Source organism: Carettochelys insculpta, chromosome 34, assembly GCF_033958435.1.
Source record: "Carettochelys insculpta isolate YL-2023 chromosome 34, ASM3395843v1, whole genome shotgun sequence".
NCBI classification, from domain to species: domain Eukaryota; kingdom Metazoa; phylum Chordata; order Testudines; family Carettochelyidae; genus Carettochelys; species Carettochelys insculpta.
In genome coordinates, this window is record NC_134170.1 from 541,083 (window position 1) to 561,377 (window position 20,295).

At 63.0% G+C, this 20,295-nt stretch overlaps 1 protein-coding gene across 1 annotated transcript in view; it reads left to right on the forward strand.

Moving 5' to 3' along the window:
* The window catches only part of NLGN2 (neuroligin 2), a 32,441-nt gene extending 13,087 nt beyond the window's left edge, over nt 1–19,354 (forward strand). The window contains 5 exon segments of the mRNA XM_074982974.1: nt 4,629–4,685; nt 8,765–8,914; nt 10,099–10,284; nt 11,199–11,988; nt 16,620–19,354. Coding sequence (XP_074839075.1) covers nt 4,629–4,685; nt 8,765–8,914; nt 10,099–10,284; nt 11,199–11,988; nt 16,620–17,451 — 2,015 coding nt within the window. The 3' untranslated portion in view covers nt 17,452–19,354.
* Nucleotides 19,355–20,295: the final 941 nt, after the last annotated feature.

Sequence of the window (20,295 nt, forward strand, 5' to 3'; positions counted from 1 at the left end):
TGTACTTGGGGTGGGGGGCTCGGTGGGGGTACAGGAAGGGGCTTGGGGCGGAGTAGGGGGCACTGGGAGGGATGGGTGTATTTGGGGTGGGGGCTCGGTGGGGGTAGAGGAGGTGGCTGGGGCGGAGGAGGGGAACTGGGAGGGATGGGGTGTATTTGGGGTGGGGGGCTCGGTGGGGTAGAGGAGGGGGGCTGGGGCGGAGGAGGGGGCACTGGGAGGGATGGGGGTGTATTTGGGGTGGGGGGCTCGGTGGGGGGTAGAGGAGGGGGCTGGGGCGGAGGAGGGGAGGACTGGGAGGGATGGGGTGTATTTGGGGTGGGGGGCTCGGTGGGGGTAGAGGAGGTGGCTGGGGGCGGAGGAGGGGCACTGGGAGGGATGGGGTGTACTTGGGGTGGGGGGCTCGGTGGGGGTAGAGGACGGGGCTGGGGCGGAGGAGGGGAACTGGGAGGGATGGGGTGTACTTGGGGTGGGGGCTCGGTGGGGGTAGAGGAGGTGGCTGGGGCGGAGGAGGGGGAACTCGGAGGGATGGGGTGTATTTGGGGTGGGGGGCTCGGTGGGGGTAGAGGAAGGGGCTGGGGCGGAGGAGGGGAACTGGGAGGGATGGGGTGTATTTGGGGTGGGGGGCTCGGTGGGGGGTAGAGGAAGGGGCTGGGGCGGAGGAGGGCACTGGGAGGGATGTGGTGTATTTGGGGTGGGGGGCTCGGTGGGGGTAGAAGAAGGGGCTGGGGCGGAGGAGGGGCACTGGGAGGGATGGGGTGTATTTGGGGTGGGGGGCTCGGTGGGGGTAGAGGAGGGGGCTGGGGCGGAGGAGGGGGAACTGGGAGGGATGGGGTTGTATTTGGGGTGGGGGGCTCGGTGGGGGTAGAGGAGGGGGCTGGGGCGGAGGGAGGGGCACTGGAAGGGATGGGTGTATTTGGGGTGGGGGGCTCGGTGGGGGTAGAGGAAGGGGGCTGGGGCGGAGGAGGGGAACTGGGAGGGATGGGGTGTATTTGGGGTGGGGGCTTGGTGGGGGTAGAGGAAGGGGCTGGGGCGGAGGAGGGGCACTGGGAGGGATGGGGTGTATTTGGGGTGGGGGCTCGGGTGGGGGTAGAGGAGGGGGCTGGGGCAGAGGAGGGGCACTGGGAGGGATGGGTGTATTTGGGGTGGGGGGCTCGGTGGGGGTAGAGGAGGGGGCTGGGGCGGAGGAGGGGCACTGGGAGGGATGGGGTGTACTTGGGGTGGGGGGCTTGGTGGGGGGCAGGGGCTGGGGCGGAGGAGGGGGAACTGGGAGGGATGGGGTGTATTTGGGGGTGGGGGGCTCGGTGGGGGTAGAGGAGGGGGCTGGGGCGGAGGAGGGGCACTGGGAGGGATGGGGTGTATTTGGGGTGGGGGGCTCGGTGGCGGGTAGAGGAGGGGGGCTGGGGCGGAGGAGGGGAACTGGAGGGATGGGGTGTATTTGGGGCGGGGGGCTCGGTGGGGGTAGAGGAGGGGGCTGGGGCGGAGGAGGGGCACTGGAAGGGATGGGGTGTATTTGGGGTGGGGGGCTCGTGGGGGTAGAGGAGGTGGCTGGGGGCGGAGGAGGGAACTGGGAGGGATGGGGTGTATTTGGGGTGGGGGCTCGGTGGGGGTAGAGGAAGGGGCTGGGGCGGAGGAGGGGCACTGGGAGGGATGGGGTGTATTTGGGGTGGGGGGCTCGGTGGGGGTAGAGGAGGGGCTGGGGCAGAGGAGGGGAACTGGGAGGGATGGGGTGTATTTGGGGTGGGGGGCTCGGTGGGGGTAGAGGAGGGGGCTGGGGCGGAGGAGGGGAACTGGAGGGATGGGGTGTATTTGGGGTGGGGGGCTCGGGGGGGTAGAGGAGGGGGCTGGGGCGGAGGAGGGGAACTGGGAGGGATGGGGTGTATTTGGGGTGGGGGGCTCGGTGGGGGTAGAGGAAGGGGCTGGGGCGGAGGAGGGGCACTGGGAGGGATGGGGTGTATTTGGGGTGGGGGGCTCGGTGGGGGTAGAGGAGGGGGCTGGGGCGGAGGAGGGGAACTGGGAGGGATGGGGGTATTTGGGGTGGGGGGCTCGGGGTGGGTAGAGGAAGGGGGCTGGGGCGGAGGAGGGGAACTGGGAGGGATGGGGTGTATTTGGGGCGGGGGGCTCGGTGGGGGTAGAGGAGGGGGCGTGGGGCGGAGGAGGGGAACTGGGAGGGATGGGGTGTATTTGGGGCGGGGGGCTCGGTGGGGGTAGAGGAGGGGGCTGGGGCGGAGGAGGGGCACTGGGAGGGATGGGGTGTATTTGGGGTGGGGGGCTCGGTGGGGGTAGAGGAGGGGGCTGGGGCGGAGGAGGGGAACTGGGAGGGATGGGGTGTATTTGGGGTGAGGGGCTCGGTGGGGGGTAGAGGAAGGGGCTGGGGCAGAGGAGGGGAACTGGGAGGGATGGGTGTATTTGGGGCGGGGGCTCGGTGGGGGTAGAGGAGGGGGCTGGGGCGGAGGAGGGGCACTGGAGGGATGGGGTGTATTTGGGTGGGGGTGCTCGGTGGTGGTAGAGGAGGGGGCTGGGGCGGAGGAGGGGAACTGGGAGGGATGGGGGTGTACTTGGGGTGGGGGAGCTTGGTGGGGGCAGGGGCTGGGGCGGAGGAGGGGCACAGGGGGACCGAGTTGGGGGGTTACCAAGGAGGGAGCCAGGAGTCTGGGGGTCCCACGGATGGGGCGGGGACCTGGGGGGGGATCAGTGCCAGGTGCTAAGGGCTCCCCTGGGGTGAGGAGCAGGCCCCCCCGTGGCCCCAGTGACCCCAGCCCCCCTCCTCTGCCTCCCAGTGAGTGCTCAGCAGCTAGGGTGACCCCCTTGTCTGGGGGGGTCCCAGGGCAGGCCGGGCCAGTGGGGTGTTCCATTACCGAATGGGGCCTTACGAATGGGGGGCTGGGGGACCCACACACTCCCCCTGCTGCCTGCCTTGGAGGGGGCCGGGCACCTTCTGGGGGGCCCGTAGGAGTGGGGGGGGGCCTGATGGCTGAAGGGGTCCCCCCCCCGGCGTGCCAGCAACCTGCCACAGGGGGAGGGTGGAAAACAAAGGGTGAAATAGGGAAACTGAGGGAAAGAGGGAGAGCAGCCCCCCAGATCCCCCACAGACACCCCCGGTACCCACAGATCCCTGTGCCTGCCCCCCACGCCCGAGCAGCTCCCTGGGCCTCCTTGAGACCCCACAGCTGCCAGAACTTACTCCCCAGACCCCCAACCTCTCCCGCAACCCTCCCTGCCCTGTGCCCCCAGACCGGGCGAGGGCGGTGTCACCGGCCGCCCCGCCCAGAGGTGGGGCGCGTCTCAGCACCGGGCGAGGGGTCCCCGTGTCACCGGCCGCCCCGCCCCAGAGGTGGGCGCGTCTCAGCACTGGGCGAGGGGTCCCCATGTAACTGGCCGCCCCGCCCCAGAGGTGGGCGCATCTCGGTGCCGGGTGAGGGGTCCCCGTGTCCTGGCTGCCCTGCACCAGAGGTGGGCGCATCTCAGCACTGGACGAGGGGTCCCCGTGTCACCAGCTGCCCCGCCCCAGAGGTGGGCGCATCTCAGTGCTGGGCAAGGGGTCCCATGTCACCGGCCCGCCCCGCCCCAGAGGTGGGTGCATCTTGGCCCTGGGCAAGGGTCCCTGTTTCACCAGCCGCCCTGCCCCAGAGGTGGGCGCATCTCAGCGCCGGGTGAGGGGCCCTGTGTCACCGGCCGCCCCGCCCCAGAGGTGGGCGCATTTGAGTGCTTGACGAGGGGTCCCAATTTAATTAATGCATGTGCGTGAGCTGGGTGTGTGTGTGTGTCATTTCTGGCATCTCAGCATATGCTCGGAGCAGGGTAGTTGGTGGGGTCTGGCGGCCAGGACTCCTGGGTTCTCTCCCCGGCGCTGGAGGGCAGTGGGGGCTGGTGGTTAGAGCAGGACTCCTGGGTTCTCTCCTGGCAGTGGGGAAAGCCAGGGGGCTGAGAAAACATGACTGGTTGGTTCCACTGCTCTGCTAATCATTTTTAACCTGTGCCTCGGTTTCCCCTCTTGGGGCTCTCTCTCTAGCTCTCCTGCGCTGGTGTGGGTGAGGCCGGGCTGCATCCCCCGCCATCCTGTGGGGGGTCCCCCATCTCTGCCAGGTGGGGCGGGGCGCACCGCCAGTCACGAGAGGGCCCCGATCCCCCTCAGCACCCCGGGGCGGCGGGGGGGGGGGGGGGGGCCCTGTCGTAACACCTCCGAAGACAACGGCGGTGGGACCCCCCCCCCCCGTCCCCAACCCAGTCTGTGTCCATCCGTCTCTCCCCACCCGCCCCGTCTACGGATCTATCCTTCCCCCCGTACCCCCCACTCCCGCCGCCCCCCCAGGGCCCCCTTTCTAACCGCCTTTGCCCCCCCAGAGCTGCGCTCGGGGTGCGCGCCCCATTTTTCGGGGCAGCCCCGGGCCTTTGGCTTCCCGCTAGCCCCCCCCCCCACCCCACCCCCGCCCCTTGGCTCTGACTGAAATGTTTTTGGGGTTTTTTTTTTTTTGTTTTTTTTTGGTCTTTTGGTTTTGGTTTTTCGCCTTTTTCCTTTGCAAGCGCCCGGCGGCCGCCCGAGGTCTCTTCTGCTTTGGTTCTTTCCTCTTTCTGTCCTTTTTTTTTTTTTTTTTTTTTCCCAATTTTTTTTCCTTTGTTCTTGGTCTTAGGTCTGCTCACCAAAAAACGCGACGATTCGGCCGGGAACAATCCCTCGGGAGACCAAGGTATTTTGGCTGCATGTTTCACACCTTTTCTGGCTCCTGGAGCCCCCCGCCCCCCGCCCTCCTGTCTCTCTTTTGTCCCCAGTGTCGCCGCCTCGCTTTTTGGGGGTCCTTTTTTCCTCGGGGTGGGGGGGCCGCCTCTCTTTTCCCCCCCCCCCCGACTCCTTTTTCTCCCTTCCCCGCCCTGCCCCCCGGAAACGACCATCGCTGCTTTTCTTGAGCTTTTACCTTTTTTTTGGTTCTTTCGTTTTTGGAAAGAAATGGACTCAGACACGCTGCCCCGTGGAGGACTGGCGGGGGGGGGGGGTGAGACGGAGAAGGAAGGGGGGGGCGCACCCCGGAAACGGACCCCTCTTCCTCGCCTGCCCCGTGGAGGACTGGCGGGGGGGGGGGGGGGGGGGGGGATGAGACGGAGAAGGAAGGGGGGGGGGCGCACCCCGGAAACGGACCCCTCTTCCTCGCCTGCCCCCCACCCCCACAAAGGACCCCGTTCCTGTACCTCGCTCAGCCGGGGGAGTTCGTGGGTTCGCCTGGCGGGGGGACGACGGGCCCAGCTCCCCCAGTATCTGGGCTGCACCCGGGGCTCCCAATAGCGGGGTGCTTCGGGGCAAACCGGGGGGCCTGGGATCTAGGGGTCAGGAAAAAATGGGGAGCTGGACCACAGATCGAGCCCCCTGTAAATCTGGTGGGGGCACAGCCAACCCCTACAGCCCCCATCCTCATGGCTGTGTCCTTCCACCCCTGCCATGGGGGTGTGGTGATCTGGGGGGCGTTAGCCAGAGCTGGGGGGTATTTGGGGGAAGGCCGAGCGGGGTAGGGGGGTCGGCAGGCTGGACAGCAGCACCAGACCGGCGGCCCTGATGCCGGGTTGTGTCCCCGTGCTCAGCCTGGTGCGTAGCACGGCCAGCGTGCGACTCGGGCACCTTGTCGTCACGGCACGTGCGAGGGTGGGCGTGCGGAGCGGAGGGTGTTCTTTGTGCGGCTGACGGGTGTTGAGACCTGTGGGCTGCGTCGGCGAGTTCGCACGCGCGGGGGGGGTCCGGTGCGAGCTTGCAACACACGTGTGCGCGAGAGAGTGTTGAGATCGGGGGTTTTCGCCGGTGGGAGTGTGAATGTGGCTAGTGGTGCAGGCACATAGGGGTCGTGCATCGAGGGTGAGTGTGCAAGATGCTGGCAGTTGTGCGAGGGTCTGAAGCAGGTCACCCACGTGCAAAGATGGCAGCCTGTGTGTCAGAGAGGACCTGGGGTGCGTGCGGAGGGTGCATGAGGACAGCAGCACATGGATGGTGGGTGTGGAAGGGAACCTCGGTGCGTGTGAAGGCAGGCGGGTGAGTGTGTCAGCAAGTGGCGGTGCGAGAGGCCCTCCGTGAAAGAGCCAAGTGGTGAGTGTGCTGGTGTCTCCTGAGTGTGCCAGGGCGGTGCTGGTGAGTGTGCGACACAGAGGGGGCATGTGCCAAGTGGTTTGCATGCATGCGCGAGCCAGGAGCTCGGGGCGTGAGAGGTGCGTGCAAATGGATTGCTGAGTGTGCAAGCCAGGGTCGACCAGCGTGCACAACACCTGGCAGTGCACAAGTCACCTGGTGAGTGTGTGATGGGACCTGCAAGTGTGTGGAAGGCTTTAGAGGTGTTCAACAAAGTTGGTGCGTGGGTGAGTGGCTCACTGTGCGCACCAGGGGAGCCTTGGCTGTGTGCCAGGCTCGGTGAGAGTGCGAGGCTCTGAGTATCATTTCACAGGCAAGTGTGCAAGAGTGGCTGGATATGTGTGGAAGAGGATCTGTGAGTAAGGGTGTCTGAGCACGTGTAAAAGGGTCAGGGGGCATGTGAGGGGGCCCAGCTATGTGCAAAGGGGCAGGCAAGTGTGCAAATATTGGTGTGTAAGGGCCTTTCTGCATGTGCAAGGCACCGATGAGTGTGCGGGTATTGATGTGTAAGGGGCTCAGCGCAGGTATGAGGGGGCCAGTGAGTGTGTATAGGTTGATGTGTAAGGGACCCTGCGCATGTGCAAAGGAGGCAGTAAGTGTGTAAACATTGATGTGCAAGGGACTCCGTGCATGTGCAAAGGGCCAGTGAGTGTGCAAATATTGGTGCCTAAGGGACTCAGGGTGTGTGCAACGGGGCCGGAGACTGTGTAAGCATTTTTGTGTAAGGGGTGCTGCGCATGTGCAAAGGTCCTGGGGTGTGGGTGTGTGTGTGTGTGTGTGTGTGAGGGACACCACAACTGTAAAAAGGCCAGCGAGTGTGAGAGGCTATCAGGGCATGTGCGAGGGGCCAGGCAAGTGTGCACGGGGCTCGGCAGGCGTGAGGTGCCCAGAGTGTGCAAGAGGCTGGTGAGCGTGCGAGGGCTTGGCACACGTGTAAGGGGTCCCGACCCCCCCCATTACCCCCCAGCTAATTAAGGCCTCCGCGCGGCTAATTAACGCTCTCAATTGGCACGGAATTAATTAGTCCCTGGGTTGCCATGGAGACGGGCCGTGACCTAGAAAAGGGAACCCAAATGGCAGGGGGCGGGGAGTGACTGTTTCCATGGCAACCAGCTGTCAGGATCCCCTGACCTTTGACCCCCCATCTGTGACCCCTCAGCCCCATAGCTGTGTCTGGGGGAAGCCGTGGCTGACCTTTGACCTTTCCTGACCCCGCAGTGACCTCTGATCCCCTGGGAACTCCCAACCCACCGTGACCTTTCACCCCCCCACTGACCTCCTCGACCCCGAGAAGCACCGACGTCTGACCCCGTGACCTTTGACCTCAATGGGTGGCCCTTGACCCATTGACCTCTGTTTGACCCCCTGACCCCATCCATCCTGTCACTATCAGTGACTTGTGACCTTTGACCCACTGATCTCCGACCGCCCTGACCCACAGCCTTTGACTTCTGACGTGTGACCTCTGACCCCGGGCTCCAGGAACCCCCATGACCTCTCACTCCCCAGCCCCCACCCAGAACTTCTGACCTCATCTGTCCCCCCACTTGTGACCCCCCTAACCTTCCCCACGGGGGGGGGGGGAGGCTTGCTCCCACAGCCCCCCCCTCCAGTCCCCCCCAGCTCGGTGTCTGTGTGGGGAGGGGGAGGACAGGGCTGAGATGGGCAAGAGGGCGTGGGGGTAGGAGGGGGTCCGGACTAGGGGTGAAGGGGGAGCCGTGGAGGCCTTCGGAGCTCTCGGTGGCGCCGTGGGGCCGAGGAAGGAGGGCAGTGGGGCCTGAGGTTTTTTTTTTTTAAGGGGGCAGAACACTTGGACATCAGCCAATCTCCCCTCCCTCCGGAGCCCCCCTCCAGAACCCCCCCGGCAGGCCGGGGAGAGGGGGGTCTCTGAAGCCCCCCAGGAACAGGCTGGGGGGCAGCTCTGGAGACTTGGAGGTGGGGAAGGTGGGCTCAAGTGACTCTGCCTCTCTGTGTGCCCCCGATCTCTGTGTCCCCCCAACCTCTCTGCGTGTCCCCCCAACCTCTCTGTGTGTGTCCCCCAACCCCTCTGTGTGTGTCCCCCAACCCCTCTGCGTGTCCCCCCAACCTCTCTGCGTGTGTCCCCCAACCCCTCTGTGTCCCCCCCACCTGTCTGCATCCTCTGATTTCTCTCTCCGTCCCCCTCAACCTCTCTGTGTCCCCCCATCTCGCTCTGTGTCCTCTCGACCTCTGTGTGCTCCCCAATCTGTCCTCCCGACCTCTTGCTGTGCCCCCCACAATCTCTGCGTGTCCCCCAACCTCTCTGCGTGTCCCCCCAACCTCTCTGCGTGTGTCCCCCAACCTCTCTGCGTGTCCCCCCAACCTCTCTGCGTGTCCCCCCAACCCCTCTGTGTCCCCCCCACCTGTCTGCATCCTCTGATTTCTCTCTCCGTCCCCCTCAACCTCTCTGTGTCCCCCCATCTCGCTCTGTGTCCTCTCGACCTCTGTGTGCCCCCCACAATCTCTGCGTGTCCCGCCGATCTGGGTGCGTCCCCAATCTCTCTGTGTGCCCCCCCTTCCGATCTGTTTCCCCCCGATCTCTGTGCGTGTGTGTGCGTGTGCACGTGTGCGTGCGCGTGTGTGTGTGTGTCCCGATCTGCGTCCCCCCAATCTCTCTCTCCCCCCGATCTCTCTGCCCCCCAGATATCCGGGACAGTGGGAAGAAGCCGGTGATGCTGTTCCTACACGGGGGCTCCTACATGGAGGGGACTGGGAACATGTTTGACGCCAGCGTCCTGGCCGCCTACGGCAACGTTATCGTCGTTACCATGAACTACCGCCTGGGGGTGCTGGGTAAGGGGCCCCCAACCCCCCAGCCCCTGTGGTTCCCACCGAACCCCCCCAGCCTGGCTCCCCGACCCCCCAACCGCTGTGGTTCCCACCGAACCCCCCCCAGCGTGGCTCCCCGACCCCCCAACCGCTGTGGTTCCCACCGAACCCCCCCCAGCCTGGCTCCCCGCCCCCCCCAACCGCTGTGGTTCCCACTGAACCCCCCAGCATGGCTCCCCGACCCCCCAGCCGCTGTGGTTCCCACTGAACTCCCTAGCCTGGCCCCCTGATCCCTCAAAACCCCAACCTGGCTCCCTGACCCCCAAGCCCTCAGCCTGGCTCCCTGACCCTCCAACCCCTGTGGTTCCCACCGAACCCCCCAGCCTGGCTCCCCGACCCCCCAACCGCTGTGGTTCCCACCGAACCCCCCCAGCCTGGCTCCCCGACCCCACAACCGCTGTGGTTCCCACTGAACCCCCCAGCCTGGCTCCCTGACTCCCAAGCCCTCAGCCTGGCTCCCCGACCCCCCAACCCAGTGGTTCCCACTGAACCCCCCAGCCTGGCTCCCTGATCTCTCAAAACCCCAGCCTGGCTCCCTGACCCCCCCAACCCTCAGCCTGGCCCCCCAACCCCACAGTCTAGCTCCCCAACTTCCCAAACCCCTGTGGTCCCCCCGACCCCTGCAACCTAGCTTCCCCCATCCCCCAAAGCCCCAACCTGGCTCCATGACCCCCCAAACCCTCAGCCTGGCCCCCAACCTGGCTTCCCAATCCCCAAAACCCTGTGGTCCCCCCCAGACCTGGGTCCCCCAAGGATGACAGCCCCATCAGCCTCCTCACTGGGCCCCCTAGCTCGCCCACCACCCAGGGCACCAGGAACCTGACCCCACATTTCCCCAACCCAACCCCACTCTGAGTGCCTGGCCCCACAGCCCCTCTGAGCCAGCCCCTTGCCAACAGCCCCCCCATCGCTCAGCCCCACCTCGCATCACTCTTCTGCTGGGGTCCCCACCCCACAGACCCCCAGAACCAACCACTGGGGCGGGGCGGCCGGTGACACGGGGACCCCTCGCCTGGCGCCGAGATGCGCCCACTTCTGGGGTGGGGCGGCCGGTGACACGGGTACCCCTTGTCCGGTGCCAAGATGCGCCCAGCTCTGGGGCAGGACAGCTGTTCACCCTGATCTCCACATCTGCTCTCATTCCCCAGGATTCCTGAGCACCGGCGACCAGTCGGCCAAGGGGAACTATGGGCTCCTAGACCAGATCCAGGCCCTGCGGTGGCTCAACGAGAACATCGAGCACTTTGGGGGGGACCCCGAACGCATCACCATCTTTGGCTCCGGGGCCGGCGCCTCCTGCGTCAACCTGCTCATCCTCTCCCACCACTCAGAAGGTACCAGCCCCCATTCCCTGCCCCTGAGCCAGCCAGCCCTGCCCTGGGCCGGGGGAGCCGGCGCCCCTAGAGGGGCCAGGCCCTGCCCCATTCCCTGCCCCTGAGCCAGCCAGTCCTGCCCTGGGCCGGGGGGAGCCGGCGCCCCCAGAGGGGCCAGACCCTGCCCCATTCCCTGCCCCTGAGCCAGCCAGTCCTGCCCTGGGCCGGGGGAGCCGGCGCCCCTAGAGGGGCCAGGCCCTGCCCCATTCCCTGCCCCTGAGCCAGCCAGTCCTGCCCTGGGCCGGTGGAGCCGGTGCCCCTAGAGGGGCCAGACCCTGCCCCATTCCCTGCCCCTGAGCCAGCCAGTCCTGCCCTGGGCCGGGGGGAGCCGGCGCCCCCGGTGAGGCCAGGCCCTGCCCCATTCCCTGCCCCTGAGCCAGCCAGTCCTGCCCTGGGCCGGGGGGAGCCGGCGCCCCAAGAGGGGCCAGGCCAGGCCCGATTCCCTGCCCCTGAGCCAGCCGGTCCTGCCCTGGGCCAGGGGAGCCGGCGCCCCTAGAGGGGCCAGGCTGGGCCCGATTCCCTGCCCCTGAGCCAGCTGGTCCTGCCCTGGCCCGGGGGAGCCGGCGCCCCCAGAGGGGCCAGGCCGGGCCTGATTCCCTGCCCCTGAGCCAGCCGGTCCTGCCCTGAGCCGCGGGGAGCCGGCACCCCTAGAGGGGACAGGCCCTGCCCCATTCCCTGCCCCTGAGCCGGCCAGTCCTGCCCTGGGCCGGGGGGAGCCGGCGCCCCTAGAGGGGACAGGCCCTGCCCCATTCCCTGCCCCTGAGCCGGCCAGTCCTGCCCTGGGCCGGGGGGAGCCGGCGCCCCGAGAGGACCCAGGCCCCACCTAGGCATGCGTCCCCCGTCCCTCCAGCGGATGTTCCTCCCGCACCCCACAGGTCTGTTCCAGAAGGCTATCGCCCAGAGCGGCACGGCCATCTCCAGCTGGTCGGTGAACTATCAGCCCTTGAAGTACACCCGCATGCTGGCTGCAAAGGTGGGCTGCGACCACATGGACGCCAGCGAGACCGTGGAGTGCCTGCGCCGCAAGCCCTACCGGGAGCTGGTGGACCAGGACATCCAGCCGGCCCGCTACCACATCGCCTTCGGGCCCGTGGTGGACGGGGACGTGGTGCCAGACGACCCAGAGATCCTCATGCAGCAGGGGGAGTTTCTCAACTACGACATCCTGATCGGGGTGAACCAGGGCGAGGGGCTGAAGTTCGTGGAGGACTCGATGGAGAACGAGGACGGGATCTCGGCCAGCTACTTCGACTTCACCATCTCCAACTTCGTGGACAACCTCTACGGCTACCCAGAGGGGAAGGACATCCTGCGAGAAACCATCAAGTTCATGTACACGGACTGGGCCGACCGGGACAACGGAGAGATGCGGCGCAAAACCCTCCTGGCGCTCTTCACCGACCACCAGTGGGTGGCACCGGCCGTGGCCACAGCCAAGCTCCACGCCGAGTACCAGTCGCCTGTCTACTTCTACACCTTCTACCACCACTGCCAGACCGACACCCGGCCCGAATGGGCCGACGCCGCCCATGGGGACGAGATCCCCTACGTCTTCGGGGTGCCCATGATCGGTGCCACGGACCTCTTCCCCTGCAACTTCTCCAAGAACGATGTCATGCTGAGTGCCGTGGTCATGACCTACTGGACCAACTTCGCCAAAACGGGGTGAGAGACGGGGCAGGCTGGGGCGTGGGAAACCAGGAGGGAGGGGGCCAAGAGGAGCTGTGGATGGATGGATGGATGGATGGGGAGGTGGGGATGGATGGATGGATGGATGGATGGATGGGGAGGTGGGTGCGGCTGTGGATGGATGGATGGACGGATGGATGGGGAGGTGGGTGCGGCTGTGGATGGATGGATGGATGGATGGATGGATGGGGAGGTGGGTGTGGCTGTGGATGGACGGATGGATAGATGGGGAGGTGGGTGTGGCTGTGGATGTATGGATGGATGGATGGATGGGGAGGTGGGTGTGGCTGTGGATGGATGGATGGATGGGGAGGTGGGTGTGGCTGTGGATGGATAGATGGATAGATGGGGAGGTGGGTATGGCTGTGGATGGATGGATGGATGGGGAGGTGGGTGTGGCTGTGGATGGATGGATGGATGGGGAGGTGGCTGTGGATGGATGGATGGATGGATGGATGGATGGATGGATGGGGAGGTGGGTGTGGCTGTGGATGGATGGATGGATGGATGGATGGATGGATGGGGAGGTGGGTGTGGCTGTGGATGGATGGATGGATGGATGGGGAGGTGGGTGTGGCCGTGGATGGATGGATGGATGGATGGATGGATGGGGAGGTGGGTGTGGCTGTGGATGGATGGATGGATGGGGAGGTGGGTGTGGCTGTGGATGGATGGATGGATGGATGGATGGGGAGGTGGGTGTGGCTGTGGATGGAAGGACGGATGGATGGATGGGGAGGTGGGTGTGGCTGTGGATGGATGGATGGATGGATGGGGAGGTGGGTGTGGCTGTGAATGGATGGATGGATGGGGAGGTGGCTGTGGATGGATGGATGGATGGATGGGGAGGAGCGTGTGGCTGTGGATGGATGGATGGAAGGATGGGGAGGTGGGTGTGGCTGTGGATGGAAGGACGGATGGATGGATGGGGAGGTGGGTGTGGCTGTGGATGGATGGATGGATGGGGAGGTGGGTGTGGCTGTGAATGGATGGATGGATGGGGAGGTGGCTGTGGATGGATGGATGGATGGATGGGGAGGTGGGTGTGGCTGTGGATGGATGGATGGATGGGGAGGTGGGTGTGGCTGTGAATGGATGGATGGATGGGGAGGTGGCTGTGGATGTATGTGTGGATGGATGGATGGGGAGGTGGGTGTGGCTATGGATGGATGGATGGATGGGGAGGTGGGTGTGGCTGTGGATGGATGGATGGATGGGGAGATGGGTGTGGCTGTGGATGGATGGATGGGGAGGTGGGTGTGGCTGTGGATGGATGGATGGATGGGGAGGTGGGTGTGGCTGTGGATGGATGGATGGATGGATGGATGGGGAGGTGGGTGTGGCTGTGGATGGATGGATGGATGGGGAGGTGGGTGTGGCTGTGGGTAGATGGATGGATGGATGGGGAGGTGGGTGTGGCTGTGGATGGATGGATGGATGGATGGGGAGGTGGGTGTGGCTGTGGATGGATGGATGGATGGATGGATGGATGGGGAGGTGGGTGTGGCTGTGGGTGGATGGATGGATGGAGGGGGAGGTGCATGTGGCTGTGGATGGATGGATGGATGGATGGATGGATGGGGAGGTGGGTGTGGCTGTGGATGGATGGATGGATGGATGGATGGGGAGGTGGGTGTGGCTGTAGATGGATGGATGGATGGGGAGGTGGGTGTGGCTGTGGATGGATGGATGGATGGGGAGGTGGGTGTGGCTGTGGATGGACGGATGGATAGATGGGGAGATGGGTGTGGCTGTGGATGGATGGATGGATGGATGGATGTGGAGGTGGGTGTGGCTGTGGATGGATGGATGGATAGATGGGGAGGTGGGTGTGGCTGTGAATGGATGGATGGATAGATGGAGAGGTGGGTGTGGCTGTGGATGGATGGATGGATGGGGAGGTGGGTATGGCTGTGGATGGATGGATGGATGGGGAGGTGGGTGTGGCTGTGAATGGATGGATGGATAGATGGATGGGGAGGTGGGTGTGGCTGTGGATGGATGGGTGGATGGATGGATGGGGAGGTGGGTGTGGCTGTGGATGGATGGATGGATGGGGAGGTGGGTGTGGCTGTGGATGCATTGATGGATGGATGGATGGGGAGGTGGGTGTGGATGGATGGATGGTTGGATGGATGGATGGATGGGGAGGTGGGTATGGATGGATGGGGAGGTGGGTATGGATGGATGGATGGATGGATGGGGAGGTGGGTCTGGATGGATGGATGGATGGATGGGGAGGTGGGTATGGCTGTGGATGGATGGATGGATGGGGAGGTGGGTATGGATGGATGGATGGATGGATGGGGAGGTGGGTGTGGCTGTGGATGGATAGATGGATGGATGGACGGGGAGGTGGGTGTGGCTGTGGATGGATGGGGAGGTGGCTGTGGATGGATGGATGGATGGACGGGGAGGTGGGTGTGGCTGTGGATGGATGGATGGATGGGGAGGTGGGTGTGGCTGTGAATGGATGGATGGATGGGGAGGTGGCTGTGGATGTATATATGGATGGTTGGATGGGGAGGTGGGTGTGGCTATGGATGGATGGATGGATGGGGAGGTGGGTGTGGCTGTGGATGGATGGATGGATGGATGGGGAGGTGTGTGTGGCTGTGGATGGATGGATGGATGGATGGATGGGGAGGTGGGTGTGGCTGTGGATGGATGGATGGATGGGGAGGTGGGTGTGGCTGTGGATGGATGGATGGATGGATGGGGAGGTGGGTGTGGCTGTGGGTAGATGGATGGATGGATGGGGAGGTGGGTGTGGCTGTGGATGGATGGATGGATGGATGGGGAGGTGGGTGTGGATGGATGGATGGATGGGGAGGTGGGTATGGATGGATGGATGGATGGATGGGGAGGTGGGTATGGCTGTGGATGAATGGATGGATGGGGAGGTGGGTATGGCTGTGGATGGATGGATGGATGGGGAGGTGGGTATGGATGGATGGATGGATGGATGGGGAGGTGGGTGTGGCTGTGGATGGATGGATGGTTGGGGAGGTGGGTGTCGCTGTGGATGGATAGATGGATGGATGGACGGGAAGGTGGGTGTGGCTGTGGATGGATGGGGAGGTGGCTGTGGATGGATGGATGGATGGATGTATGGGGAGGTGGGTGTGGCTGTGGATGGATGGATGGATGGTTGGGGAGCAGGGTATGGCTGTGGATGGATGGATGGATGGATGGGGAGGTGGGTGTGGCTGTGGATGGATGGATGGATGGGGAGGTGGGCGTGGATGTGAATGGATGGATGGATGGGGAGGTGGGCGTGGATGTGAATGGATGGATGGATGGGGAGGTGGGTGTGGCTGTGGATGGATGGATGAATGGATGGATGTGGAGGTGGGTGTGGCTGTGGATGGATGGATGGATGGATGGGGAGGTGGGTGTGGCTGTGGATGTATGGATGGATGGATGGATGGGGAGGTGGCTGTGGCTATGGATGGATGGATGGATGGGGAGGTGGGTGTGGCTGTGGATGGATGGATGGATGGATGGGGAGGTGGGTGTGGTTATGGATGGATGGATGGATGGGGAGGTGTGTGTGGCTGTGGATGGATGGATGGATGGATGGGGAGGTGGGTGTGGCTGTGGATGGATGGATGGATGGGGAGGTGGGTGTGGATGTGGATGGATGGATGGATGGATGAATGGATGGGGAGGTGGGTGTGGATGGATGGGGAGGTGGGTGTGGCTGTGGATGGATGGATGGATGGGGAGGTGGGTGTGGCTGTGGATGGATAGATGGATGGATGGATGGGGAGGTGGGTGTGGCTGTGGATGGATGGATGGATGGATGGATGGGGAGGTGGTTGTGGCTGTGGATGGATGGATGGACGGATGGATGGGGAGGTGGGTGTGGCTGTGGATTGATGGATGGATGGGGAGGTGGGTGTGGCTGTGGATGCATGGATGGATGGATGGATGGGGAGGTGGGTGTGGATGGATGGATGGATGGATGGGGAGGTGGGTATGGATGGATGGGGAGGTGGGTCTGGATGGATGGATGGATGGATGGATAGATGGGGAGGTGGGTGTAGCTGTGGATGGATGGATGGATAGATGGGGAGGTGGGTGTGGCTGTGGATGGATGGATGGATGGATGGATCGGGAGGTGGCTGTGGCTGTGGATGGATGGATGGATGGATGGGGAGGTGGCTGTGGATGGATGGATGGATGGATGTATGGGGAGGTGGGTGTGGCTGTGGATGGATGGATGGGGAGTTGGACAGATGGCGGGTTGGACGGACAGATGGTGGAATTTGATGGACTGATGGATGGATGGGAGGTTGGATGGAAGAGTACACGGCTATATGGATGCAGGATTGGACGGATGCATGGACATATGGTGGCTTGAACAAATGGGTGGTGGGGCTGGAGAGACGGATGGATGGAGAGTTGGCTGGATGGATGGGGAGTTGGACAGATGGACGGACGCTTGGACAGGTGGTGGTCTGGATGGATTTATGAGGGGTTAGATGGACAGGGGACAGGGGACCGTCTGGGGGAACACATTGTACCCGTACTTCTCTGGGGGATCCGGTGTCCTCGTCCCCTCCTAGCACCCCCCTAACTCTGCCTCCCCACTCTCCGCACAGGGACCCCAACCAGCCGGTGCCTCAGGACACCAAGTTCATCCACACCAAGCCCAACCGCTTCGAGGAGGTGGTATGGACCAAGTTCAGCACCAAGGACAAGCAGTACCTGCATATCGGTCTCAAACCACGCGTGCGTGACAACTACCGGGCCAACAAGGTGGCGTTCTGGCTCGAGCTTGTGCCTCACCTCCACCACCTCCACGACCCTGTCTACACTTCCACCACCACCCGCGTCCCACCCTATGGTACCCGCTGGCCCCCCGGCTCCCGGGCTGGGCCCAGCACCACCCGCCGCCCCTTCCCCACCTTGCCGCCGGACGAGGACGAGGCGGACGACCGCCGGCGCTACGCCCCGTTCCCGGGGGACTCACGGGATTACTCCACTGAACTGAGTGTCACGGTGGCCGTGGGGGCCTCCTTGCTCTTCCTCAACATCCTGGCCTTCGCCGCCCTCTACTACAAGCGGGACAAGCGCCACGAGCTGCGGGGGGCTGGCGCAGGGGGCCGGCGGCTCAGCCCCCAGCGTAACGCGGCCAACGACCTGCTGCACGGGGGCCAGGAGGAGCTCATGTCTCTGCAGATAAAGCATGCGGAGCACGATGCCCACGATCTGGAGCCCCTGCGGCCCCACGACATCCTGCGCCCGGCCTGCCCACCCGACTACACCCTGGCCCTCCGCCGGGCGCCGGACGACGTGCCCCTTATGGCCCCCAACACCATCACCATGATCCCCAGTACCATCACGGGCATGCCGGCCCTGCATCCCTTCAACACCTTCCCCACAGGGCATAACAGTACCCTGCCCCACCCTCACTCTACCACCCGAGTATAGGGGTGCAGGAGCGGGACCTTCCCCTCCGCCCGGCCCCTCCCCATGCCCCCGACCCCAAAAGGCATCTTTTGTGCACTACGCCGCTGGGATTTTGTGGGGTGGGGGGGTTCTTTTATACAATAATTAGGGGATGGGGTGCGGACAGAGGTCGGAGAAGGATGTCTCCCACACAAGATGGGACTTGACCGGTTCCTTCCACGTGGGGTATCGGCACTGGGGCGGGGGGCGTCGGGATGAGACTGCCCATCCTTCTCTCATTATGGCAAGGCGGAGATGCCCACCGGGAGGCATCGGGGAGTGCGGGAAAGACCCACCAGCCTTTGGCTCCTCTTAGATGGACAATGGAGACACCCAACGTCCTTCCCGATCCAGTCTTGGCACTGAGTGGTGCCAGAGAAAATAAACGACTGTTATTAATTCATCTTGAATGAGTGATGGAGAGGGGCCACCACCCTTCCTCATCTGGTAAGGCATGGGAAGCTGTGGGAGAGGGACTGTCCATCTTTGTCAATCCTGGATGGATGGTGGAGACCCCCAAGACTCTTCCTAATATCATATCAACATCCGAAGTCAAGGAAGAGAAATTGTTCATCCTTTGTTCGTCCTGGATGGATGGTGGAGACCCCAAGACTCTTCCCAGTGTCATATCAACATTGGAGGTCAACGAAGAGAAGTTGTTCATCCTTCGTCCTTCATGGATAAATGATGGAAGCCACCAAGAACCTTCTCAATGTCATATCAACATCAGAAGTCAACGAAGAGAAATGGTTCATCCTTCATTCATCCTGGATGGATGGTGGAGACCCCCAAGACTGTTCCTAATGTCCTATCAACATCGGAAGTCAATGAAGAGAAATTGTTCATCCTTTGTTCATCCTGGATGGATGGTGGAGACCCCAAGACTCTTCCCAGTGTCATATCAACATTGGAGGTCAACGAAGAGAAGTTGTTCATCCTTCGTCCTTCATGGATAAATGATGGAAGCCTCCAAGAACCTTCCCAATGTCGTATCAACATCAGAAGTCAACGAAGAGAAATGGTTCATCCTTCGTTCATCTTTGTTGGTTGGTGGAAGCTTCCAAGGTTCTTCCCAATGTTGTATCAACATCAAACACCAACGAAGAGAAATTGTTCATTTTTCTTCCATCCTGGGTAGATGGCAAAGCCCTCAAGACCCTTCCAAATGCCATATCAGCAGCGTGGGGCATCAGAGAGATAGAGTGTCCGCACTTGTTGACCCTGGATGAAGGAGACACCTAATATCCTTCCCAACACGGTATCAGCAATGGAAACCAACTGTCCTTCGCTCATCTTGGATGGATGGTGGAGAGATTGAGATATGCAACGCCCTTCCCAATGTCCTATTGGCACTGGGGAACCAGTCCTCGTTGAGGGATGGCAGGAATACCCAAGGCCCTTCGCAGTGTAGCACCAGCTCTTGTACGGTGTTGGAGAGAAACCCTTTTTTCACTCATGGTGACTGGCTTATGGAGACACTCAGTGTTTGCCCCGGAAGGCGTCAGAGAAAGGCCATTTCCCTGTAGTTTGTCTCAGCTGAGTTATGGAGATACCCAAAGTTGGCGTTGGCACCAGAGAGTTGGAAAGAGCACAAGCATCCTTCAATCCTTTGCAGGGGAACGTCTTTCCAGTGTGACTTTATCCATAGTATGTCCGTCCTTTGCTCATGACAGAGAAGCCAAGGCTCCCCCACCCATCCACCCAAGACTTCTAGGAGGTTCCAGAGAGGAGAACAGCCACCCCACGGAGGCCAGAAATGTGGGGGAAATTATACCTGGAAATTGTGGGACGTTTTTTTTTTTTCCATGTGCACGTTGGGGGTTGCCCAAAAAGTTTGAATGTAACGACGACCAGAGATTCACTTCTGGGGGGCTGGGGTGGGTCGGGAATGGGGAAGTGGGTTAATTTTTTCATTGGGAGGGGGACAGGGCGGGATTTCTTTTTTTTTCAAATCCAGGTGCGTTTGCATGTTGCCAGCCTGCTGACCGAAAAGGAATGAGGGGAAGGAAACGGGGTGGGATCGGTCCATCCTGTGAACCCCTCCCTCCGCCGCTCCTCAGCTCTGCCTGCCATGTATTCTCTCTCTTCTTCCGCCGGCTGCGTTCCTCCCCCCATCTCTTGTTCTAGCCCCACGGACGTTGCCAAATCCCCGCCTGGCCCTGTACCCCTTCCCCAGTAACGAGGGAATGGACCAGTGCCAACGTGACCGGGGTGGGATCTTGGTTGCCAGGAAGATGGGACGGGGGGGAGCTTGTAGGGCGGGGTGGGGGGGTGGCTTGGGGTGGGGCAGAGTGAAAGGTACTGGAGCCCTGAGCGAGGTTCGGGCCAGCTCTTTCTGGCCACCTCTGTTGCCATGTGTGCACCCGTGTCTGTCTGTCTGTCTAGCCAACCAGGCCTCTCACCCCACGTGTCTGCCTGTCCCTGCACACATCTGTCCGTCTGCCAGCCACCTCCCCCCTTGCAGGTCCATCCATCACCGTATCTAGCTGGGACCATCCGTCCATCCGTCCGTCCTCGGTGTCCTGGGGTCCTTCTGTTGCCCCGACATCCGCCTACTGCTGAGTCTCCTGGTCCCGGCCTCTCTCTGACCCGCTCACGTAGTGGGGGGCACAGGATGAGGCCTCAGCCGCCAGGCAGCCGTCCCCCATTGCTTTCCGCCTGATTTACGTTTTCGGTTTTTTTTTACATGGGGGAGGGTCTTGTTTTTCAATGCATTTTGTCCAATGCGTGCCAAACACGGTCACCCTGCGGGAGAACCTGTGGTTTCAGCAAGGAGGAGGATGGGTATATTTTCCAGAGGGGGTACAGGGCAGTGCTGTGGGGCAG